Source organism: Chelonoidis abingdonii, chromosome 8 (genome assembly GCF_003597395.2).
Source record: "Chelonoidis abingdonii isolate Lonesome George chromosome 8, CheloAbing_2.0, whole genome shotgun sequence".
In the NCBI taxonomy this organism is placed as follows: domain Eukaryota; kingdom Metazoa; phylum Chordata; order Testudines; family Testudinidae; genus Chelonoidis; species Chelonoidis abingdonii.
In genome coordinates, this window is record NC_133776.1 from 41877128 (window position 1) to 41903696 (window position 26569).

General features: G+C 41.2%; 1 protein-coding gene across 1 annotated transcript in view; it reads right to left on the bottom strand.

The window, feature by feature from the left end:
* CLSTN2 (calsyntenin 2) overlaps positions 1-26569 on the bottom strand; it is a 693642-nt gene that overhangs the window by 70884 nt on the left and 596189 nt on the right. The window contains exons 7-8 of the mRNA XM_032797107.2: positions 19037-19282; positions 18345-18466 (exon numbers count right to left, since the gene is read on the bottom strand). Coding sequence (XP_032652998.1) covers positions 18345-18466; positions 19037-19282 — 368 coding nt within the window. The remainder of the gene's footprint in view (positions 1-18344; positions 18467-19036; positions 19283-26569) is intronic.

The window sequence follows — 26569 nt, forward strand, 5'->3', positions numbered from 1 at the left end:
GAGGTTTTGTTTGTTTGTGAAATAAGCATTCCTTTTCTTATCATTAATAACAAATCTGTTTAGATGTCAAGAGTTTGCAGGCAAGTCAGACAAATGATGCTACATACTCCAAATTCTCCTGACTTCACAGAAAGCATGCTTATCAATGGGATTTCTTATCTAGGCCTCATCCCACTCTGTTCTATAGATAACCAAAGTCTTGTCTGTATAACATGGTCACTCCTAAAGAAAGAGTACTAATGCTATGATTTATTTAAGGAGTAGGCTATTAGCTATATATTAAACAAATAGATTACTCAGATAACATTATATATTTTGTAGACATATTCTAAGACATTTTCTATTTAATATCCCTTGTTATGGAGGCTGGCTATACATAAACATAATTTTAGAAACAATATTACATGAATTGTCTTACTCGTTCTTACAAAAGGAAAGTGTTCAAACTAAATATCTTCTGGGTAATAAAATAATAAATTAGTTGCCTTTCACAGATCTTTGTTCTTATATATAAGACTCCCATTAATAATTTAAATAATAAATTCTTCCCCTTTGGAAAATAGAACTCATTCCACTGAATGTTAAATGTTTTAATTTCCAGAAACATGTGCTTGGAAATAATGCTATAAATTTGAAACCTTGCTATTATCTCTTCAGGTATTAGTTATGCAAATCCTCACAAGCAGGGTTAGCAGAGACATTTCTGATACTTGACTAATGCATGTGTTTACTTGCTCACTTTCTGGAGAATATTCTGGGGAACAAAATCAGAATTTTATCCCAAGATTTAGCTACTCCTCTTCTGAAACAGAATATACATGCAGCTTCCCATTTAGAGGCTTTGAGAACAAAATCTTTAAATAAAAGATTGGATATAGCGAGGCAGATGTTATGGGTTATAAGCGCCCCTTTTGCATAAACTGGTGCAGAGGGAGCAGATATCTGCCAAAAAAACTCTGATCTCAATGCTGGCTATCAAATACAGGTTTAAGTTTAAGACCAGAATGCCTTGATCTCCGGTGCTCTCAGGGCTTAATCCTTAAATTGCCGAGAACACTGGCCCCAATCCTGCAAAGCACTTAAGCAAATGCTTCTCTCCTTGATCACAGCAATAGTGCTACTAAAGGGAAGTAAGCTGCACCACGGGGGAAGTAAGTTGATGTAACCCTAGTGAGAGGTTCAGCCTATTCTGCCCCTGATGGTGGTACATGGGTGAAAGATGGCAAATGCATGGCTTGTTTGTGAGGGGGAAGACCTGGGAGATATCTTCTCTCCCCACACCCCCCAGAGCTATGATCCAGGCAGCACTAACATGACTGTGCAGTAGGGCAAGGTTTTGCACTCCCCCATCACTTCAGGGTGCAGCTGTGTCAGTCCGGCGCACAGACTTGCCTTCTATTTGTTAAAATCCTATTGGAAGTACGACATACTCCTTTTCATCCCTTTGACAAGTATCTAGTCTTTGTCTCAGTTCTCACCTGGTAACCTGAAAATATTTGGATTCCCACTTTAGTAACAAGTACACAGAAAAGAAGAGCTCCAGTAATATCCTGCAGGGATCATGACCTCTCTCACTGTAAATTATATTTGCTACTTCTTTGAAGACTTTACATCACTTGGCAGGGCCTTTTGCAAAAGGCCCGCAACCTCTTAAGGTGACATTGACTTTGCCTGAGAGGGTTCCTTTGAATATCTCAAAGAAGGAGTGTGGAGTTCAAGCAGGCAATGTACACACACCCTTTTACAATTTTCACATGGATTGGGAAAGTGATTTACTTGAAGGATTTTTGCTCTCCTGAAGGGACAGGGTGCATAGCAGAGATAAAGGCTTCCATGCTCCTTTAAAACTTTCTCTCAATATAACATGAAAGTCCCCTGAGAAACCTAATAGTTATTCATGTGGGAGGCCTTATTCTAAATGATACTTGTGTCTAGATTAGATGAAGATACGGAGAGAGAGACATACACCCAAATTAGCATTATACATTCCTCTGAAGATTGGGCCCTAGAGCTCCATATTTGCAGAGAGAGACAGTGAATGCTAGTTTGTTTTGACCAGATTTTGATCTTTAGGGATGGAAGGTAGCAAAGATTCATATTTTGCCACTTTCTTAGTTTCTGTAAAATGAAAAAATGATATTTTCATCCTTCCAAGTTTGTACTAAAAGATAAATGTGTAAGTTACACAACCCAAATATTATGCATTGTCTCAACTTAAATAAGAACTGCTGGCCATTTAATTACACAGTGGCATTATGTTGAGACAGATTATATGTTAGGTACCATACAGAGACAAGTTAATTAAGTACCTGTTATACCTGAGATACAGTCAGATAATTATTTAGTCTGTAGATGGCATTCTTACTGTGCTATCTGCAACCTTGTTAGCTTAGCTTTTGTGAAAAGCTGAGTAAGCAGTAAGGGTCACATTCTGTCCTCCTCAGAGCTACTCTGGATTTATATCAGTGTCATTGAAGGTAGAATTTGTCTCGAGTGTCTATATTAGTTTAGTGATAAGTAAACTCTAGAACAGGGGTCTGCAACCTCTGGCACATGGCCAGGCCAATTTGTTTACCTGCTGTGTCGGCAAGTTCAGCCAATTGTGGCTCCCACTGGCCACGGTTCATCGTCCCAGGCCAATGGGAATGGCGGGAAGCCACGGCCAGCACATCTGTCACCCGTGCTGCTTCCTGCCATTTCCATTGGCCTGGGACGATGAACTGCGGCCAGTGGGAGCCACGATCGGCCAAACCTGCCGACGCAGCAGGTAAACAAACTGGCCCGACCCCTGCTCTAGAATGTTTATAGATTTACTTAGGCTAAATATTCAAAAGTTCTAATGCTTATCCAAAGAGTTGAGCTGGTTGAAGTTTTGCTACTGAAATGTTATTCAACAGATAATGGCTTTTTTTAAATCAGACATTTTTATGAAAAAAATTCTATTTTTGTCAAACATCTTGAGGGTCTTCTGAAAAAAAAACACCACCACCACCACAATGATTTGGGGGGGTTCACTAAAAATTAAAAAAAGCAGAGTAAAATTTTTAATGAGACTGAAAGAAAAACAATCATCCATCCACATTTTTCATGGGGGGAAAAAACAATTTCCCAACCAACTCTACTAAAGCATATACAAGTTTATCTCAAACTTTTGGTCTGGAAATCTTGCAAAGTGAAAATTCTCTCAAGATTTATAGAACCTATGACTTGATCAGAAGTTTTATTGGTATGAAAGCAATCTGTTTTGCAATAGAAGTACAGAGATGAAGTACGAACACAAACTACCCTTCTTGATTTCTCCTTCTTAATTTATTATGCTGCTCCTGATCACAACTGTCTAGTTTTGGTCAGGTTCTCTTTTTCCACTGAGTGATTCAACCACTTTGTTCTGTATGAGTAGTACACTGTTGTCCCCACATTTACAGTGCCAAATTTGTAAGTAAAAATTTACTTTTCAGAAGATTTTCACCTAACTGTTACTTAGCTTAGGAGTTAAAGTTGGCCGTAAGATATCTTTAAGAAATCTCTTTGAGTACCACATTCTTATAGTCCTTCTAAAAAACAAAGGGCTCATTAACGATGCAATTTATTTGGGAAAATTAAAGTATCTAATTGAAAAGGCTGGAAATGAACACATTTGAAGATATTGTAATTAAACCATGTTATTAATTGTTGTCTATAATTGTTGCACTCTCTGTCAAGGACAGTTCAACAAATCAGGTCAGCCTTGAGCACTATTGCTGTTACATTAGGGGTAATTAATAAATCATAACTAGACCCCTACAGTTATATTTTCATGATGCAGTTCTCTTGTCTGAAATGAGTCTGTGCAATGAGGAAAACACTAGAAATGCGTGAAGAATTTTCTTTGGCTGATTGCTTGTTGCCTATTCACAGACCAAAAGCACATTCGAATGGCAACGTGCTCCTTGGTCTGAAAAACCACTCTTAACTTCTTCCCAGATACATCTTTGTCTCAGAGTCCCATTAGATTCTGATGCCCATCTCTAAAGGCAGAGTTTTCAGCTGCTTACCTTGTGAGGGTATGCAGTGATACTAAACCTATTCCTACAGAAAGGCAGGAGGTGCTTGCTCTTCAACACCCTCCTAGTCAGCGGACCAACCCAAAATAGCTCAGGGCAATGTTTCTCTCCATATTATAACAGTGCTGCCCTGATACCTCTAGCTGATAACCTGCCACTGGCAGCCTCCAGCTCTGCCCACTGGCACCATCCCCACTCCTTCCAGCTCCCCCAGTTTCACCTCTCTTTTCCATCCCCACTTTTTGATAGTCAACATCTCCCCTCCAGTCTGTCCTACCTGCAATCCCAAGCCCTACCCCACCTCTCTTCTGTGCCCTCAGCCCTGTCCTTCAAGCCCCCCACCAGCACCACAATCTCCAGCAGCTCCTCTCCCTCCCTAGCTGCCACATACAAAGAACATAAAAGGCCCCTCATATCTATTTTATGTTCAGTCCCTTTCCTTGAGAGCTCCCTGCCCTTTCCCTACCTCTTCCTCACCCACAGCACATTCAGTCAGACCCTGGAGTGAGCTATTTGTTATGATAGGAATTTAGGCAGCATCAGAGATGAGGACCCCAACACAACAGCATCTCCTTTCATGAAGGACGAGATCTTAGTGAAAGAGCCCTGCTGGTTCAGCAGCTTTGATAATATTTTAGTTTTTGCTATAATGTTTCATTCTTTATGTACAGCTAGCTGAGCCTGATAACACATCTATCAACACCTCTCAAGTGCGCATAGGGATAAGAATAAGAAGTTATGAAACTGTGCATGTGTATCATACAACTGAGCATTCAGCCCACTAGGTAATAAAAAGTAATGACCACCATATGTTTATAGGTCAAAATTAACCCTGACCAATAACTTCCCCATACACTATTAAGCGTGTACTCATCTTACATATCAAAGGGGGCAAATGACATGCCGATTGAGCCTTTCCCTAGTCATCAAGAACAGGCATCCCATAAAGCATGATGTATACTAGTCCAAAGGATAATTTTGGGCCCTTGGGTTCCAATTCTAGTCTTAGAGGACTTGCAAGCATAACCCATATACTCTACTTCATAAAGTTTTTAGTTAGATGACCTTCTTCCTCTGTGCAACTGAGATTAGAATCTGATTTAAGTATTACAACTTCATTTAAAGGTAGACCCCATGCTACAACTGAAGTGTATTTAAAATACCTATGTTTAAAGAACCACCTTGGAATCTTCTGTAATTGCCATAGTGTTATCTGTGGTCTTCAGGTTTACTATTAACGTCCACAGCAGAAGAACCAAGCCTTAGATAAACATTCCAAGGAGTAGTTCTGATCAATGGCCTCAAAATCTTTGTACTGTCTCACAGGAAATAAATATTTCTTAAATCTAGATAGAGCCTCATGCCCTTTACTAAGCCCTAGCTTTTATTTTATAAACAGAAGTCATGTAATATTGCTGTGGTCTTTGATAATGTAGAAAAGATTTTAAAAAATAAATAGAATGTGTTAAGTTAAGTACACAAAGCTAAAGTTATATCAAATATTTTGGAATTACACAAATTTTCATATATAAATACATATACTCCCTATCTGTACACAAACACACCCATGTGCATGCACAACCTCAGCATGCATACAAAATGTAGCTGAGCTATTACAAATAAATGCATGTTGATGAAAAAACAAAAGCTTCCTCAATTAAAAAAAAATAGAACTTTGCTCTCTTCTTCTTGAAGTTTTCATAGTCCTGCCATTTAAGAAACATGGTAAAAATTCAATGATTTAAACTACCAGTACGTATTTAGACAGGTGGAGTCTATACAATAATGTACTTTAAAGAGACACATATTGTATAGTTTTCTGCCACCAAACTACAATTATATAACTGGCTTTTGGTTTATGAATCTCATATTGATATTTATTTTGCCAAGTAATTACTATTGAAACATGACAGGGTATATTGTGAACTATGATATGATATTAATATTTTTATTTTATACTTTTTTCCTCTTACATAAAAAGCAGACACATTCTGGCTTTATAGATAAGATTCTGAAGTCCCTGAATGGGTTAGTGTATCAAGTGTTTTCTCAGACACTTTTCACAATGATGACTAAAAGCGTCTGTAGGATGTGAAGACAGGATGCACAGTGTGAGAAATCACATTTACACTACATTCCTCATACCAAAATCACAGTTGAGGACATAGATAATAAATTAGCTGAGAAAAGACAATTCTCTAGGGCAGACAACTATCAAAGTGAATCTACAGTAGCATCAAATAGAGTTGACTCTATTCCCTCAAGTGCACAGCAGACATAAACCCATTCATTAGCACACAGGAATTGTTCACTTTCACGGAACATTTCCATCTTCATTTAAGTTACATTAAGAGAATGCCAAAATTGGCAAAGTGAATTAACAATTTATTTTGAATTTAGTCTACACCGCACACACTAACATTTTTTTAAATTATCACTTGTGCTATCTTGCTGATAAAAAATTAGTGAATTAGGAATTTCAAATAACTGGCTAGGGGTTAAGATAGCCCTGATATGTTATTAAGTGGGCAGACTTGAAATACTAGGCTACTTTAAAGATAATCATTTTCAGCATGTATGAATCCATTTCATGGATTAAAAGACACATTATGATAAAGCTTACATTAAGTTTTCTAATTTGAAAATTAAGATGATCAGACATACTGCAACAGCAAATGGGCAATAAAGCAAAAATTCTTCATACTATAACTGATCTGTCACATTTTATACAAAACAGGTTTGCAGAAAACATTCTACAAGGTTCAATATGAATATACATTTCCAAAATTTAATACTTATGCATCCTATGTTCATAGCTCATAGCAACTACATTTGTATTCCCCCTCCTTGGTCCAACAAGGGTGCCTACTGCTTCTGGCTCCTTAGCCATCACCTCTCTTGGAAAGACATGTTTCTCTCCCTCTTGACCAAGTTTCAAGTTTGCACAGTTCCCCACTTACACTGTGATAGTCCTGGCAAGCCAGTCTGCCTAAACTCCAGCATCTGCACTTTGCTTACTCTTCAAAGGATATGAAGAACATAATTGTCAGCAATTATAAGTTACCATACAGTTCCTTCTAAGAACATTTATTCTCAAGATAAAAGCATTCCATAGAAAAGACATAACAATAAAAGAACCTGCACACATGCTAATAAGCTTGCTAGAGATCATCCCCCAACTCCAGCAGAGCCTCTGGAAGGAGTCAGTCCTTCAAACCCCATCAAAAAGTTTTCCTACAGTAATTAGTTCGTAACAGCCTCAGCTCAGAGAAAGAACGCTGACTGTGCAGATCAGCCTGTTTCTTTATACAGCTTGAGCTTTTGATCTCCCAAATTTGGGAACAGGTAATCAGCAGGCAATGGTTCTTTTCTCAGAGTATCAAGAGATAGAGTTTTTGAATAACTGAGGGGGAGAAGGGATTTTCATTCCACCTCTCCCTAGATATTTCCCAAGAATCCACTTCATAGGCATTGTCCCAAAAGACAGTTCTTGTCTGCCACATTGTTCAATATAGTCCTCTGATCAACCAGGCCCACAATAATACATGATCTTTAAAACAATGGACTCCAAAGATACTTAAAGTTAATTCAAGAAGGATACTGCAGGAAATTGCCACATTGGTCATACTATGTGATTTATTTGATTACTATTTCATTTTAAATTAATTTTGTAAGATGCCCTAAACCATAATTTTAATAATTTTGCTGTTGACCAATGTACCTTGACACTGAAAGTTGATGGGTAGGATTTCCAAGGTACAAAGTCAAGAACTAAATTTTTCAATCAAGTGGGATCAATAGGGATCGGACATTCAAAACTTTGATATGAAAAAGTGGCTGTGATCGGCTCACTGTGACTTGGAAACCATGTGTTTTCATGAGAATTCGAATGCCTCTAGTCTGTGTTAGCAACTGGGGTGTAGGAAGTGTGGCCAACTGGTTAGAGCAGGAAACAGGTCTAATGGTCAAAGCAGGCATCCACATTGGGGAATGGAAGCAAGGGTCAGAGCTGGAGTCAACAGCCAAGTATCAGAGCCACGGGGTTGAGCCAGAGTCAGGACCGGAATCAGGACTAGCAAATCAAAGCTGAGGATCACAACTGGGCTCAGATACCTAATGCCACAGCCAAAGGATTGAGCTAGAATCAAAAGTTGGGTCTGGAGGTCAGAGCCAGGATTGGGAACTAATTGTCAGAGCAAGGGGAAAGGGCAGGAACCAGAGATGCAAGGATCAGGCATGGAGAAAGAGCAAGGTGGGAGCTAGATCTGAGGAGCAGGTCAGGACCACAGCAGGAATCAGGAATAGGATTGGATCAGGACTGGAGGAAGCACGCCAATGCAGGGTCCAATGTGGCAGTAGGGCAAAAGTCTGCACAGTTGCTCAGATGGCTGACACAGGTCACTTCCTGGCTGACGTAATGAGTGTGAGCCAATTACATGGTCACAGGCCTTAGGTGCTACAATAGAACTGCCTGTGGGTCCTGACCTACCAGGTATAGTGAGATGCTGTTTTGCTCATCTCCCTTGGTGGTGACAAAGGAGTGTCGGAGATCCAGGGATCCCACAGGCCCGGGCTCCATAGAGTTTCATATTATAAAACCAGTGACCTAGGTTTCATGAAACCATTAACAGTTACAACAACATTTCAAAATATTATCCATTAATATAGCATACAGAGGCAACATGTTTTAGTAGTTTGAACCCAGAAACAGGAAGTTAGAAGACCCAAGTTCTATGCTCTGCTCTAACACACAGGGTGACCTTTGGCAAGTTATTTAACTTATCTACGTGTCAGTTTCTCAATCTGTGAAATGGGGATGGTGGTCGTGTATAATAATGTGACAGAGGGGAAAATTCCAAGCAGACTAGCAAGCTTTCTGTGTTATATATCCCTTGAACAAGCCATTCAATTGAGCTGTTCCACTGAGTTCATTGGAATTTGGACCAGACTCTTAATATGGTCTGTCACTTGCCTCTTCATTTACAAGAGTTCCATTATTATTGGTACTATGCACTCTTCCCTCATAGCGCCCAGCACTGTCACACTTGTCCTCTTGCTGTGAAAGAGTATGTCTACACTCTGCAATGAAAAACCTGTGGCTGGCCAGTGCCACCTGAGGTTGGAGGGTTCCAAAGCTTGGGGTACTGCCCAAGCCAGAACATCTGCACCACAATTAAACAGACCCACAGCCCAAGCCCTGCGAGCCCGAGTCAGCCGGCACAGGTCAGCCAGGTGTGTTTAACTGCAGTGTAGACATTGTACCCAAAGTGGCCTCCTGATGCCGTTAATTCTGCTTTAGAAATTGGCCAGCAGGAATTACACTAAAGGTCATAAATCATCTTCTTACCGACCACCAGTCTCTCTCTGCCATGAGCTGAGACTTTACTAACCTGAGAGGAATGCAAGCCCCCTTGAATGCAAGTACCTACATGACAACGTAACTTTCTATGTCCTGATGCTGAACAGATTTCAATAATTGGACAAACGTCATGACATTCATAACCATGGCTCTTATCTAGCACTCCCTCAGCACAGTGAGGAAGCCTTGACACGAGACAGAGTCAACGGTGGCAAGCAAATAAATGCAAAACTTATAAATTATTGCTGTGAAGTTACGTTATATGTATTTTTTTCACCGTTGTACAATAGTGAAAAATACAAGCTTTTGCAAACTTGTTTCCAAGTGAATCGTGAGTCATTTTTGTAAGACTTAAGAATTGTAATATGCAGATAGCACAGTAAGTTCACATTCCCTTTCAAAAAATATGGATGGTTTAATTACAGCTTTAAATAATTAAAGTGCTTTATCATATTGACAGTCAAAGAACCTGAAAGCCCTGATTATTATGTACTATAACTGCAGCATGTCTATATGCTGTCACACTGTAACTTCAATATGTCCTACTAAATTAGGTCCATAGTTCACACATGATGAAATAATGTTATAATCCACTTTTCTCGTCACTACATTGCAAAAAGGCCATTAACATTTGATTAATTCATATGGGCAGGGCCTTGTGCATTTTGCAATTCTGCAGCTACAAAGATAACCAAGAAATATACCCCTGACACAGAATTTGCACAAGGAGCTACAAATGTACATTGCTAGGCCTTGTTGCCAAGATAGTCTTCCAGACATTGAATAAGTGGAAAACTGATATAGAATTTTCTTTCTGAGCCTGGAGACATTCAAAAAACAATAGCTCTAAGACAGGTGTAAACTGCTCCCCTTCATCTAAATGCAAAACCATTCTCAAGTGTCCCTAGCCTCTGTTTACCAGAACCTGGGAACGGGTGATAGGAGATGCATCACTTTATGATTACCTGTTCTGTTCCTTCCCTCTGGATCACCTGGCAATGGCCACTGTCAGGACAGGATACTGGGCTGGACGGACCATTGGACTAACCCTGTATGGCCATTCTTAAGTTATGATGTAAACGGTTAACACACTTATTTATTACAGTTTCAGTGCCAATACTGATCATTGTTTCAATGTTACAGAAAAATCCAGCTCCAGTAAAATATCTAACCATTATATCTAGATAAAATGGCAGATAGTTGTCTGGTTAGAGATGCTGGTTAGTGACTATGGTAAAGAACCACACAGTTGCTTTCATCTAACATTGATGAAAGGAGCTTTATTTAGTAGCATTAGGATAACAATATTCTTCCTGAAACTTCTTTGTCTCCGATTCATGAAGAATTTTCTACCTAAAACTTTCCCCATTCTGCTCCTTTCTAATATCCTGCCAGAGTTTTAAAGAAAAAATACACATTTTCATACCTTACGCCTAAACTACATTTAACGTCACTTTTTTTTAAAAATCACAAATGGGAGGGAAAAATACAGCTATCATTTCCCCCTTGCAAAACAGTTAACATGCCTCTTGAATCTCCAAAAGCTAAACTGACTTTCTGTGAGCCAAAAGTCACAGATGTTTTTTACCCAGCTGCCCAAATCTCCAACTTTGCCTGATAACTTCTGCAATACAGTTGTGCACATTCTACAGGAACTTCAGTGGCATAACTGGAAATCAAAGGACAGCACAAAATAAATGCAATATAAAAATAAAGAAGAATGGACTGATTCTATTATTCACTTTCATATTTAATTAAACAAAAGCTTTAAAAAAACAATTCCTGAAGCTCCAGGAGAATTTCTATGTGAATATTTTGGAAAAAAACAAGGCAACTTGATGTGACAGCTTATTGCAGTATATACAGGTCCCAACATATAGGGTCTGCTTGTGCACATTCTCCATGTATAGAACTCCCATTGACTTCCATAGAGTTACTAGGAGAGTGTGTACTGTGTTCTTCCTCCATTGTTTCCTGATGCTGTAACTGATTTTAAACAACATTTATTTTCCATGGGAGTTTTACCACTGACTTCAATGGGGCCAAAGTTAAACAACTCTGATTGCTTTTGAAAATCCTATCCTGTAATAAAATTGCAATACTGTTTATATTCCGGGGGGGAGGGGGAAGGGGAAGAACTGTCGCGAAAGGCAGCACACAAACTTCCATAGAAATATCTCCTGATCACCGAAATAAATGCAAAGAGGGGTATTTCTGAATGCAGTTCAATGCCTCTTCAAGGGTCATAGCAGGTTTACAAAGGCACAAAGCAATATTATAGAAATCAGTTGGCATAAAAAGAGAGTTTTCAGGCTCATGTAACACAACTGGTCTTGCACAGCACAAAATCTAATACATTTGTCAAGATTGGTGGTTAACTGGGATAGTACAATTACATTAAAAATACCTTAAATTGGGATCTCAAAGAACATTTGCAGCACTTGCACATTTTTATGTGGCAAAGGCTGCTTTGAAGCAAGACGCTACACACAGTGGATCAAAACAGCATTCAGAATGAGAAAGAAAAATGGTAAATAAACTGTGTTAGATAAGACATTAGAAGTTAGAATGTAATAAACTAGGGGTGCTTTGGATGCCGCAGAGGTTGAGGTCTGGGATAATTTCTTCTTAGTCACAGGATTAAGATGATTCATCTATCGTTTTCTCCTGCTGGCTGTGTAGGATACAAGTTAGGTGTTTTCTAATTTTCTGTCTGTAGGAAGCTTATTAAGGATGTATGCACAGTGCACTACAGGCCTGCATACCAATTGGTGAAGAAGTTATGTGCTTAAGAATTGAAACTCTTTTGAGCCTCAAATAAAATGATTAAAGTCACTAACTTTTTTTAAACTATCAAGGAAAGGTGCCAGATTCTCTCTCACACACACACTGGGCAGTGCAAGTTTATGGCACTGTCCCATTAATACACCCCAGCATTTTACTGTTCAGAGGATAGTTCAGTCTCCATATCAATTCATTCATGGTCCTCTCTGCTGAATCTGTCAGTAAAGATGCCTTTTATGATTTTCACATTATGATCACTTGTCCTCTAGGCAGTAGTCTCAGTCTGTTTCCTAATTTCATATAGGCTGAACAGCCATCATATAGTAACAACTTTCAGCTACTACTGACAAAACTAATTCAAACTATTAGCCTTTCATATCCAGGGTATATATCCGATTCCAATTCCTTTAGTTTTGCCTTATAATACAGCATGCATAGCTGCATATCTTGGAAAAAGCAGCTAAAGCACTGTCACACATATGCAAGGTTGCTTACTTTCCAAAGTAAATAGAAATGCAGTGTATTAAAGGACAAGGGTGTGTACTATCAGCCATAAGCTCCTATTCTACATCGTAAATGAGTCAGTTACATGTAAATAGAGGCCTTCTCAACACCATGTGCACGTGTTTACAGGCAGATAGAACACATTCTGATTAATTTGAACAACCTACTCTCTTACTATGAACAATTACTATTTTCTGGATGATAAAACTAAACTTGAGGCTGTTTTAGTACAATTTGTGCTTTAGACTCACTTTGGATTATTCAGAGCAGCTTATCTGGACTTTGAAAAGAAACTTTTCTGCATCTTTGCCAATTTAGAATGACTGCGTCATGCTCCTAGATCATGCAGTGCAGCCATTTTTGCAGGGACTCAATGAAGATTTTGCCAGTGGGCTATAGGACCAGATTCAATATGAGCAAAATAGCAAGAGACAGAAAATAATTAGAGTGTGATTTAAAAATTATTCTGTCCCTGGCTGAAAGATCAAAATAAGATTACTGCTTTAGATGTTGATTTAGGGGGAAAATGTCTTGGCTTTGATTAAGTCTTGCATATTAGTATGAAAAATGCAATATCCATGGTGCACAGAGAGTGAAATATATTGTGCATTGGCCTATTTAATGCAATGTCCTCCACTATTACCAATAGGCTTTAAAACTATGACACATTATACAAATTATTTGGACTCAGTCCTGTATGGGTCAGAGGAAATCTGGCAGGAGCAGTAGTATAAAGTAGATTGAGATAGGAGGAACTCTTCTCACCCCAGCCAAGGCTCAAAAATTATAGCCTATAACTCTATATTAAGCACCTAAGCTCCCTGAAATAACTGCAACTGCATGATACACATTAGACACATATGGAATTTCTAAGCCATATGATGTAATAGGCTACTCCAATAAAACCTCTTGTAGACCTTTTTTCAAATGAGAAAAGGATTTATTTTCAAACTCTTGGATCTCCAAAGAGCCATCTCTGATTAACTTCAATGTTTCACAGAAAGCTCTCTCTTGGCAGGAGACGAAGCTTCAGAAATGTCAGAGTGGAAAGAAGTTTTTCTGAGGAGGTTGATGAGAAAGAGGAAAGCTACTTGCAAACTCTACAGTAGAGCTGTAAACAGTCACCTACCGTGCTTTAAGAAACAGTCTTGCATTGGCAGGAAGAAAGACTAGAAGACATAACTGGTTTTACATCTCTAGGGTAAAATTCTGGCCTCACTGAAGTCAATGAGAGTTTTCCCATTGATTTAAAGAAGGCCAGGATTTCACCCCAAATATTTATTATCCTATGATACGTTGACCCTTTGAATGGCACTTGGTTAAAAGACCTAGTGTAGAGAAAGTTTACTGAGAATGTAGGCAGTACCAGTGGCAGCTGGGAAACTTGAGGGATATCTACTATAATTTCATCAACAGCAGACAACTGGTTACAAATACTCTGGGGGATACTCCATTGACTCAGCTATACCCAAAGGGAATTTAAAGAGTTCAAATTCTACAAAAACCAGCCTCATCCAATTATTCCACAATGTGTGGCAGGAAATAACTCGAAGAACAACTCTACACTCATTCACCAATAATCTCACAAGTCGAAGAGGAAAAACATTAAGGAAACACTTTTCAGATTCCTTTTTAAGATATCACTATTTATATAACCCAATTTTTATATTTGGGTGCCTAAAGTTAGGATTTTAAATATGGATTTAAACTCCTATATAGCCATTTTAGGCAACTAAGTGCCAATTTAGATGCCATTATATGGACTCTGTGATAAATCAGCTCATAATATATATGAAAGTTTGAAAATTGGGCTCTATAATTAACTGAGAAAAGAAAGGATTTAAGAAGCTCTGGAAAATGCCTGACAAGTGTCCTTTTAAACTGCTGTATAGGAAATTTACAAAAACAAAATAACCAGTTTGATTTTGCATATGGAAATGAAGGAAACACCTATGCACAAAAAGCTAGAGTTGCCAGAAGATAGGGAAGCTGCTACCCACTGGGAATCTGTTGCTCAGTTGTTTAAGAAATGTTGCAGCTTTGCTAACAGTGTGCACATATGAGATACACACTGATTTTCTTGAAAGTTATCTGCATCTTATCTTCTGGGTCATTACTAATGGACTCACTTACAAACTATACTGACAGCTGCAATCAATTTCAGAGATGATTAAAGTGGGGATTAAAAAAATCAGTGGAAGTCGGTATTCATTTTTTTTTTTAATGTTTCTTATGAACAACAAGGGTCCCCTTCAGTTTAAAGTCCTACAGTCTTGTCTATTAGTGTTTTGGCACATATACTGTTAAGAGGTTAAATGTGCTCTGCAGGTACAGGCCCAAGGTTATGACACTTTCAAGTCAGTGGAGGAGTACAGGGTGAATGTTCAGTACCATATGAAAAATTTAGCTTCGTGACTCTTCCATTAACTTTAATGGAAGGCATAGGATAAATACATACCATACTGAAAAGAACCCCATCAACCTATGAGTAGATTTAGCAGCCTAACCGGCCCACAGCTAACTTTGTAGCTGCTACTGTGTGGAGGTTTCTGAAGGTCCCTGTGTGTTATAACTGTGCCAGCTGCATCATATTCCAAAAGGAGGAAACATTACAAGAGTGGTAACTATGCAATGTCTGACATGGCTACCTGTGCTGTGCCTTTACCCGAGGATGGAGTTTGGGACTCAGTTATGTCTTCCTGCTATAGATATAAATGGAGTACAATAGAGAACACTTAGAATCTGGTATCATGAATTCTATTGCTCCACAACACTAATGAAAAATAATCCGTGTGCCTCTTGCGCCTGAGGTCACTGGACTCCTCTCAGCTCAAACAAGCACCAAATTGTTGTCACGGTCATGTAGTACCTTATGCCCAATAAAGTATCCTCCCACTGTTTACTTTCAATTAACAGATGCTCTGTGCTGAGCCTACTGTATCAACCTCTGTTTATTCTTCCTGAACTGTGTACAAGCCATGAAGTCTGCAGCTTTCCACATTACAGTGTGTTCCAGGTTGTGAGAATCTGGTTAATAATCCAAGACAGCCCAGGTTCCATCACGCTAGCACTTAAACTAGTCATTTCAAAGACTGAGCGGTCACTTACTAGATCCTGGCCTAACTGAGCTCAAAGGGCCAGATTTTCAAAGGTATTCAGGTGCCGTAAAAAAAAAAAAAAAAAAGGCAGAAAGGCACCTAATGGGATTTTCACCTCAGTATATTAGGCACCTACATTCCATTGAAATTGTCTTTGCAAAGCTTTCCCAGAGTTTGTCTGGTTGGGTTTAGTAAGAATTTGCAAATTGTGCTGGAAGGCCAGAGGGAATAGCAACAGGGAGTGGGTTTACACAAGAAGTGACTTTTCCTAGTTGCCAAAGCCTCCTGCAGTACGACTGGAACAATAGCAACTAAGGATCACAGAAACTTAGTTGCCCTAACCATAACAAACATTATGTATACTTTACACTTACCCTGTTTCAGCAGGGAAGATCACTAGAAAATATATCGTGGGTATCATCCTACACTAGTAAAGAAAAGAAAAATGAACTAGTTGATCTAATAAGTCTCTGTCGTTGAATGGTTTTTAAGTAATAGGGTCTCCATCCCCTACATACAAATTTTCAGTCCATCTTCAATGTTGGTCAATGCCTGATACTATATTATATAGAGGGCATATTTTAGGTATAAAAATGGTTCTCTGACATTCAGGCTGATAGTATTTCACATAGCACTAAATATGGAAAGATAATATGCCAATTACTGGTTTGGATTCCCTTCTAATGGTATCTGCTCCAGCGGAGATCCTTCAACTGAGTTAAGCTCTTCAGCTCTCTCCAGAGACATAACTCACAGCATGGCTATGTTATTCTCAAACTGTCCCTAAGGGCTCCTTCAATTGTCTCTAGATGAAATCCTCCGGCATCTTCAAGATACACGTCAAAGAACTGTAGCTAAGTAGCTGGGATGATGTTTAAACTTCAGTTAAAGATGTGAGGCCAGTCTGCTTATGTAAACTGTCATAGCTCCATTGACTCACAGCCTCAGGCTCTCATTCAACCCTTGTTGGACACTGGATAGCAGTTGTATTTATCCAGTTTTGTCACTCTGATTTGGCTCCACGTATTGTTCTGAAACAGTAGCATATCATCCCTAAAAGAAAAGGTGTACCGAAGCAACTGGAAGGTGAGCAGCACTCTGCCCTAGGTAGAGGGACGAAATGTTAGCATCAAAATACGAACTTGGAAAACATATGTTGCCTGCTAATCATCTATGTTAATCACAAGCAAAAATATGACTGGATACGAAAAAAAGAAAATAATCCAGAATCCAGTTAAAGACATACATTACTTTTGAATGGAAGAAGGAAAATATAATTGTAAAGTTGTTGCCATTTCTGTATTTCCAAGTGTCTAATATTTGGAAAAAAAGCATGGAAATGACAGAGAAAGTGTGTGAAGCAAAAAAATAAAATAAAAATCAGACTGTAGTAGAGATGAAAAAGTTCTGTCAGACTATTAGACATCTCCCTATCAATGGAGTATTATCCCCCACTGCACATTTTCCAGTGCTTTGTCATGGCTAGGTTACTGGAATTGCATGCTAGTTTACTTATTCAAAGATACTGTTCCTCCTTCTTCAAAAGACAAAAAAATCTGCTTCAAAACAAGAAAACAAAGCAGCACACAGGGTGATTTTAATTCAGCTTTCCAGCTCAAAATGGTACTGTACACAAGTTTTCAATAAATCTCTAAAATCTTGAATGCTTATCAAAACGTTTACTGTAGCAATTCAGTTTCATGACATTGACTTATAAATATTTCTATAGCACTCAACACAATAATATCAAACTAAATCATTTACACAAGACCTTTAAGGTTCACCATTCATTAGTGTAAATTCATCCTTTGAGACATGTTAAGGCTTCTTCATTTCGAGTCTACCAAACCCTTATCTGGATACCAGAAGTGAAAAAATAAGTGCTATGTCCATTAAATGGGTTCCTGTTACATATATTTGACAATCAGGATTCAGGGCAACCTTCTGGTCCATTTTAACAGGAGAGTAAGGGATTAAACAATTAGCACAATTAGAATGGGAACTTTACATTTTGTGCTCAAAAATGTGTTACAAAAACTCAGTTTAAGCAAATATTAGTCTGTAAAAATATGTGTTTGCATCATCCTTATACTGACTAGAATTAATAATTCTCTAGAAGGCAACTTTTGGCTACTTAATATTTTCTCCACAAAGTGCTCTTCATAATCAAGCGAAATTAAACATAACAGCAACTGAACACAGGAGTCTACAGACTAGGAAAGACAAGTCAACATGCACCATCAAGTACTTGTCTCCACGTCAGCAAAGTGCTTATTGGAAAGGTCTAAATCAGTTCTGTTGTGCAAATAAAAACAGGCTCCTGATGGTGAATGGAGGACTTCTTTAGGAACTATATGTAATGTGTTGCCCTTGTTTGGTTGTCAGCAATGGGAATCAAATCCAGGATCTAAAATTACAAGCCTCTACCACACTGACTTAGCTCAAAGCCTGCAGCAAACTCTTCAACCTCTATGTGGTTCTTCCTTTAGAGAGGGACAGAAAACCATCCCTTGTAAGTGCAGGTTACATACAGATAATAAAAAGGAGCCCAAGTACCTGATCCAGCTTCCAGTGGAACTCTGCCGGGCGAAATGTATCAGCCTGGTCAAAATCTTTTCGCAGCAGAAACACCAGACGACAGTTGTGCACATAAAGTGCATAATGGTGTCGATTCATTTCTAAAAATATATAACAAATAAAGAGGCTTAAACCACTGCAGTGTTGTATTTGCTTTGTCTAGCTGAATTTGCTTCAAATATAGATTCTGACTGTATAAACAATATACACTTCAAACCAAACCAACAGACATAACATTGTACTTTATTTCAGAATTGTACCTCCTCGTGACTTTAGTGAAAGCTGCAAGTGCTTAGCACCTTCGAGGATTAGGTCCTATCCATTTAGTTTATGGATTAATTAGGTCAGCAGTTTTCCAATTAATATTTAATCGGATTTTAATTAACACAACACTAATTTCCCAAATCTAAATAATGAAAGTTTTAAACTAATTCTCCCCATTTTGTCAAATGCTCTCTAAAAATCCTTAGATGAGTTTCGAGAAATGCAAAAGTATAGTTGAAACTTTCACTGAGCTCAGTTACCACCCAGCTAAGGAACGTGTAAAACTTTCAGAGACACAATACTCAAGATTTACAGCTTCCTTTCAAAATATATTAACTGACAGGAAGAAAAACTCCACCCATGCCACCCTGAGCTCTGCCAAAAAGATTTAAAATAAATAGACTCACCTGTCTTGTCAGAGTTGCAAAGAATGGTTTCTTTTTCAGCTCTCAGTCCTGGACTAGGTCCATGTTTCATCCACATAGTGATAGTGAATTGATCGGTTAAATTCTTTGGTACTATTCCATCAGGAATTTTGGCTCCTTGTTTTCCATCAAATTTAAAAATCATGTCGTTGTCTATCAGAAGCCCAGCTGTCCAGTTAGTTGCTGCACTAGGAGTGGGTAATAAGTCAATGGCACCTGAGGATGCTCCTGCAGATGACATATAATGATGAGGTAGTGATGAGAAAGCTATTCCGTTAAATTACTTATAGGCCAGATTCAGATACCCTTGCTCCTAATCAGCAACATCTTACTCCATTGACTTCAGAGTCAGAATACCTTTGTACAGTATCACAGTGTACAGAAAGGTGCGTTGTTTTTGATGGGGTGTTTTTTTTAATTGATGCTATTAATGAAATCTCTCCCCTAGATATACTGGTCATGCTGAGTACAACTTTACAGGCACTGGAAGGAGATGAATGTCTTAGAAAGGTCTCATTGTTATTTTAACTAGCTTTAACATTATCTTATGTTTCATATCTCGCATTTCAGAAATGACAAGAAGCAAGTATTCTGTGTCCCAGTGGAAAGCTCAAAATCTTCCCTTCCTGCTGGTGTGTGTACATAGTTCATGGTGATGTGTTGTGATATAAGATTTTATAGGTATGAGTTTGAGATGACTGCATGAATTTCCTTCCATGGACACATCATAGAAATTCACAATGATGGTAAAATGTTAGTAGTGCTATCTCCAGAAAATAGGTACAGATTCATATCACTGTAGGGTGACCAGACATCCCATTTTAAAGACTAGACATCCCATGTTTAAGCCCTCCTTGCGGATGTCCTGACTTTTTCCTAAAAACAGGCAAATTGCCCCATATTTTCTGTCTCACCCACATCAGTACTAGTGGGTCCTGCTGCTGGCTGGATCCCTGCTCACCAGCCACCTGCTGTGATGTGGGGGTCCAGTGGCAATGATGGGAGTGGGTGTGTAAGGCTGGTGGCGGGGTGAAGATCCAGCACACAGGGCCAGCCACTCCCCCTGCTGGTCCATCAGCACAGCTCTTGACCAGCAGGGCCTGCCCCTCATCCCCTTTCTGGCTGGCACTGGCTGCAAGCTGTGGTGGGTGGTGAATGCGGGCAGGCCCCAGGTGGTGGCCAGTTCCATGTTGCCTCTGCTGCCCACCCACTGGCCTTTTACATGCTTCCCCTCTCGCTGTCATCTATCTACTTTGCCTCTTCCCTCCCGCCACTGCTCCTCCATATCCTTCCCCCAGCGAGGCGCATCCCGCATCTAGCACTGTGCGGAGAACCAGCCCCTGGTTGAAGCACTGAGCTAACCAACAGCCTGGCAGCAGGTTCCTTCCTTCCTCCATTACCTCTGGCTGGGCCAGTGCCCTGGCAAAGCCCAAGACCCTCCGGCCTGTCCCTGCCAGCAGGTATATGGGATCTTGGGGAGCAATTACCACACAGGTGGGGTGCAAAATAAACTTTATTAAGAAAATGCAAAAAACAGGGAAAATTCAATAGTGAGGGGTATGGGGTTTGTTAAGGTAGACAATTGGGGAGGGGTTTCTTTTAGCAAATAGTATAGGGGGTTTCAATAGTGGGGTACAATACAGTGGGGTACAATACAGTTGGTAACCAATTAACACTGAAGTATAAATGTAACAAGTAGCTAACAATTTCTATATAAAAGGTGTGTCACAGCAGCATATAGCCAACTAACAGTTATGGGAAAATGTGGTAAGTAACCAACTCTAGGTAAAAATGTGTCACAGTGGTATAAATGTAAAATGTGAGGTGTGTTAGAGAGAAAAAGGGTAACCAATGGGGTTTTATGCTAGACTTCAGTAATACAATTGAGGTTTGGGGGTAATAGGAGAGTGTGGAGGAAGGGATTAAAAAGGAGAGAGAGAGAGAGAGCTTCAGGAGAGAGAGAGCAGGCAGGCTGCAGCTTTAAACAGCAGAGAGCAGAGGGAGATTTAAACTTCAGGAGACAGAGGGCAGGCAGGCTGCAGGTTTAAACAGCAGAGAGACTGAGGGGTATGGGGTGACTGGAGAGCTCGGTGGGGGCAGCAGGAAGACAGACTTAACCACAACTATACAGAACACAGCAAAATCTTATCTATGACCTAACTTAACCAAGACTACACAAATTAGCAAGAAACAGAACACAATGCAACAATCTCTTAAACCTAACTTACAGAGCACAATACAAACAATTCTCTAAACCTAACTTAACCACAGCTATGCTGGGTGCTGGTTAAGTCTGGGTGCTGGGGAAAGAGAGAGAGCAGCTAAGATAATAAAATAAAAGTATAGAGAATTTCACAGAATTTCACAGAGGGATTCTTACCAGCCCCAAAGGAAGCAGCAGAGGTAAAAGCAGCAAAATCATCAGAAGGCTGGGTACAGTCTCAATAATCAGGAGATCTCTCAGGCAGCAATTCGTTCTTCGTGGGGGGGGGGTTTCAAAAAACATGGGTACGCTCAAAAATAAAACGAGAGCGGAGAAAGGACCCCCCAGAACCCCTGGCTGATCAGACCAGGCAGCAATGCAGGAACCTTTCTGAGGTCTGATCAGAAAATGTCTGGTTTTAAGGGCAAACTTAGGCAGTTTCCCACCAGTACTTCTGATTGGCTCAGAGGCAGGGGAAAGAGAAAAAAAAGCAGGTGAGCGCAGAGACATGTCTAGGCAGAGTCCTGTGCAATAGGTGACTCAGAAGCACATGAGGCCTATGACTCATGCCCAGGACCTTAAAAACACAATAGGCCTTGCAACTGGACATTGTCCACCCTACACCGAGCCCAGGTTTAACAAGGTGATAACAGGACTAACCCTTTGAACAGGGCAGTGGTCCCACTTAGCACAACTGGCCATCCCTTTGAAAAGGGAAATGGCTCTTGGTAAACAACTTTAAGGACCCTCCCTTTGAGAAGGGCAGTGGCCCTGCTAAACAACTTAACAGCCAGGGAGGGGAGGCCACAGGAGAACAAAAACAAAATGGAGTAGCTGTAACAGACATGGCCGAGGGCGCTGACCAAGAGGAGCTGAGTCCTGCACGTGCCAAAGCTCCACACAGCGCTGGTATGGGGAAACCTCTCTGTCCCTCAGCTAAGCTCTGGAGTGACTGCGGGGGGGTGGGGAAGGAGGGAAGAGAAGCGATTTCCAGCCTCTTCCCCCCACAAATCTGCAGGATCCACAGCAGCCCCTGGGCCAGGGCTTAGCATCTTCTTCACCCCTCCCCCTACCCTGGGTCCTGCCCCCAGCGGGGCACAGAGCTGCTCCATCCCCTGCTGAGCCACCTCTCTGGCCAGGTTTGCTGAAACTCCTGCAGTCAGGTTTCCTTCGCCCTAGAGCAGAATGCAGCCTTAGGACTTAACCCCTTCCTGCCCGTGCTGTAGCCGGAGGTGGCTAGGTTATGTCAGTGGCCAGCAGCAGACTGGAGGGTTTAGCTGCCTTTTGACACTGTGTGTGCAGGCAGGAACAAGTTGCTTCCAACCACATGGGAGCAGTGGGGGGTGAGGCAGGGAAGAGATGAACTCTGCAAATACACAGGCCAAGTCATCCCTTTCCCCACACCCCATCCTCCTCCCCTGCAGCTGGAAGCAGCTCCCATCCTTCTCTTTCTGCAGAATGAGGAAAGGCTGCTGCTAGCCACATTCTGGTGTGAACCCTGGCAGAAATCTGAAGGGGGGGCATGTGACCCTGCGTGTCTCCCCCCTGACCCCTCCCCAGTGTCACCTCAGGAGGTGAGAGAGCATCAAGCAGGGAAGTGTGTGAGAGAGGTGTATGGGAGTATGTGTGTGTGTCACCCCTCCCATGTGTATGTGTGAGGGGCAGGGGTGTGTGTGTTATCCCTCCCTGTGTGAACCCTAAAGATAAGTAGGTAAATAAAAAGAATCCAACTATGTAGTATTTGTTTCTAACAGGGCCTCAGTCAACTTGATGTAAATTTGAACATTTCTATGATTGACTGCCGCTGAACTCGGGAGTAATTTTACCAGGTGTCCCGTATTCAGCACAGGGAAACACGGTCACCCTATATCACTGTAATACTCTCTTATAGTCCCATGGAAAAACCCTTAGGCCCCATCTACACCAAAAGTAAATAAGAAAAGTGATGTGTCCAGTTGTGATGTAATTAAGTGGAACTGATCCCCACAATAGCTGCAAGTAGGTTGATAGAAGAATTTTCCAACTGACATAGTGACCAAGTGGCTAACAGAAAGCCCTCTTTCACCACTGTATCAACTATCTACACTACAGTGGCATAGCTGCAGTGCTACAGCTGTAGCACTTGTAGTATAGACATACCCTCAGTATTATACAATACATCCTTGATAGCTGTTACCTTAAGTACCCTAATGATTGCAGAGAGAGTGAAGGGATGCTCATGACTGAAGTCAATCAGTCACTTCATAAACAGAGACAGTCTCCCAACCTGAAACAAATACTCACCAGCAACCGCACACCATACAACATAAACACTAACCCAGGAACCTATCCTTGCAACAAACCCGATTGCCAACTGTCTGTCCACATATCTATTCAAGGGACACTGTCATAGGACCTAATCACATCAGCCACACCATCAGGGGCTCATTCACCCGCATATCTACCAATGTGATATATGCCATCATGTGCCAGCAGTGCCTCTCTTCCGTGTACGTTGGCCAAACCGGACTGTCTCTATGCAAAAGAATAAATGGACACAAATCAGACATCAAGAATTATAACATTCAAAAACCAGTCGGAGAACACTTCAGCCTCCCTGGACGCTCAATTGCAGACCTAAAATTGGCAATTCTTCAACAAAAAACTTCAAAAATAGACTCCAATGAGAAACTACAGAACTGGAATTAATTTGCAAACTGGATACCATCAAATTAGGCCTGAATAAAGACTGGGAATGGATGGGTCATTACACAACTAAAAACTGTTTCCCCATACTAATTTTCCCCCTCCTGTTACTCACATCTTCTTGTGAACTGTTTGAAATGGGCCATCGTGAATACCACTACAGAAGTTTTTTTTTTTCCTCCTGCTGATACTGACCCCGAATAGAAGGCAGGAGAGGGTAGCAACCCCCAGTGGATACAGAGGCAACTAAAGATGAGCCCGCCCCAATGTTGCTGAAATTGACCAGAGATTGTTTCTCAGACCCCTGGAAACCCGCAGGAGCGAAACGAAGGCGGCTAAAAAGTTAAGGGGACCAGATCTGGCCAACTAATCAATAAGACTTCCCTTGTGGGTAAGGCACCCTACCAGAGAACAAGGAGAAAGTTCGTGGCCACGAGGACTCAGAGGAGGTTCCTGGCCCAGTGGGAGCACCCCAGGAGGAAGATTGAAATAGGACGCCCTGGAATCAGGTCAGCGCACTGCACGTAGCTTTGGGCAGACCAGGCCGAAGATCCACTATATGCAAACGTGGAGAAGGAGGTATAGTGGGAAGTAAGGGTGACTGTAGAAGGAAGTCAAAGGCTCCAAGGCCATATTACGTGCTCAACGTACTGTGTAAAAGAATACGAGGGGAAGAAGTAGAAGCAACGCCTTAGTCCCACAGAACCATAAGGGCCGTTACGAAGAGTTAGCTCAACAGTCATTTTTTGGGGACATCTAAGGACAGACCTGGAATAGAATACTAAGATTTAGCAGAAGTCCAGCGTTATGGCCTCTGCCCGAAGATGCAGCTGCATAGCCCAGACCTCACGCGGCCCCCACTAGTACCTTTACCTAGTTATTGAGATCCCGTTCGAGAGATAGCTAATGGACATAGTGGGCCCACTAGAAAAAAGTCGGCACGGGCGAACGTACTATCATCATTGACTATGCACGATATTCCAGTAGCCATCCCTTTAAAAACCCCACGTCTAAGGCAATAGCTAAAGAACTACTACAGTTTTCGCCAGATGGCTCACCACAGGGAACGGTTACGTCAAAACTAATGAAAGACTTATGTGCCCTGCTCGATCAAGCCATCGCACACGACGGGTAGATCCGAAAGATTCAATGAACCCTTGGTAGCACAGGAATGGAGACTGGGGACACTCCTTTTGCCGTTCATGTTCGTATATGGAAGTTTACCAGTGCCACGGGTTATCCCCTATATAACGCCACCCCTGGTTGGATATCGCCAAGAGGATGGGAGGAAACAACCCAACCCAGGAAAGATATTATGAGTGACACAGATGCGAAGAGTGGATAACGCGAGTAACACCCAGATAGTACGGGGCACCAAAGGCACAGCGGACATACTACAACTGTGCGTGGCGAAAAAATGCGATAGATTTCAGCCGGCGGGACGGGTGATGGGCCAACTCCTACACATTGGCAAAGATAGTAAAGCCGAAGTGAATTATAAGGAGACAACCAGACCGCCCAAGCAAATAACCACATCAACTTACTGGGAGACGTTCTCGAGGACTCTACCTCAGGCAGAACGGCCCGCCAGGAGAGTAAAGATATCTCCTGACTTAACCCTCAGCGGAAATGAATCCACCCGAACCGGGACATATTTGTACCCAACAGGTCGAAGGCACAACATCAATACCCACGATAGAACAATATCGAAGACCGGAAGCTAAAAGGAAAGAAATTAGGATGAATGCAACGGAACCGAGGTCATTGAGATCCACCATGGCCCATCCGATGACTAGTCCCCAAGCCTGAGCAACTGAGGTTTGTAACGACTTCCGGAAAATTAAATGAAGTAATCCCACTTATCGAGTCTACCCGATACCCGATCACTGCTGACGACCTGTGATCAAGTTAGCAAGGCCAAATACCTAACCACGATCTGACACTGCCGGCACTTTTCTACGATCGTATACAAACTGCCTCCCTTTGGACCTCTGGGCACTGCCACATGATGGATAGTTTTACCATGCCAAACAATGGACCAGCCATATCAACGACATATACCATAGCCCTGAATGAAGACACACCTGGACAAAGTGAAAGCAGCTGGACGCTTGCGAAGAGCAGCACCGCTAATCCCTGAAATGCGTGAAGGACTAGCCTGAGGCCATCGGCATGTCGTAGCAGAGGGTGTAAGCCCCATGAACAAGGTGATGACACCATACAAGATTGGCCTCGACCGACAGATCAGAGCAATTTTGGGTATAAGTATGGATACTATTGAGATCACCCTCATTTTGCCACAAGAGCGGGCCATGACGGATGCGAATAAAAGCTCGGGGCCCCAGATCGGAAGTGGACAGACACGAAAGCAGCATTTGCAGATGCGGACCAGCCCTAATGCTAGCCATCACGGTACTATCATGCCCAGACTTAGAGAAAGGAATGCATCCTCAAGACGATGCCTCAGACTCGTGTCCTTTCCCAATGGTAGGGGAGGAACGGACACCCCATCTGTAACCCAGCCGAAGCTAGGGAACAAAATACAGCTGTTGTTGAAAAGGAAAGTCGGCGATAAAAATGGCATGGAAGACTCCCGCTATCCTCTGGGGCGGGTTTAACACCTTGTG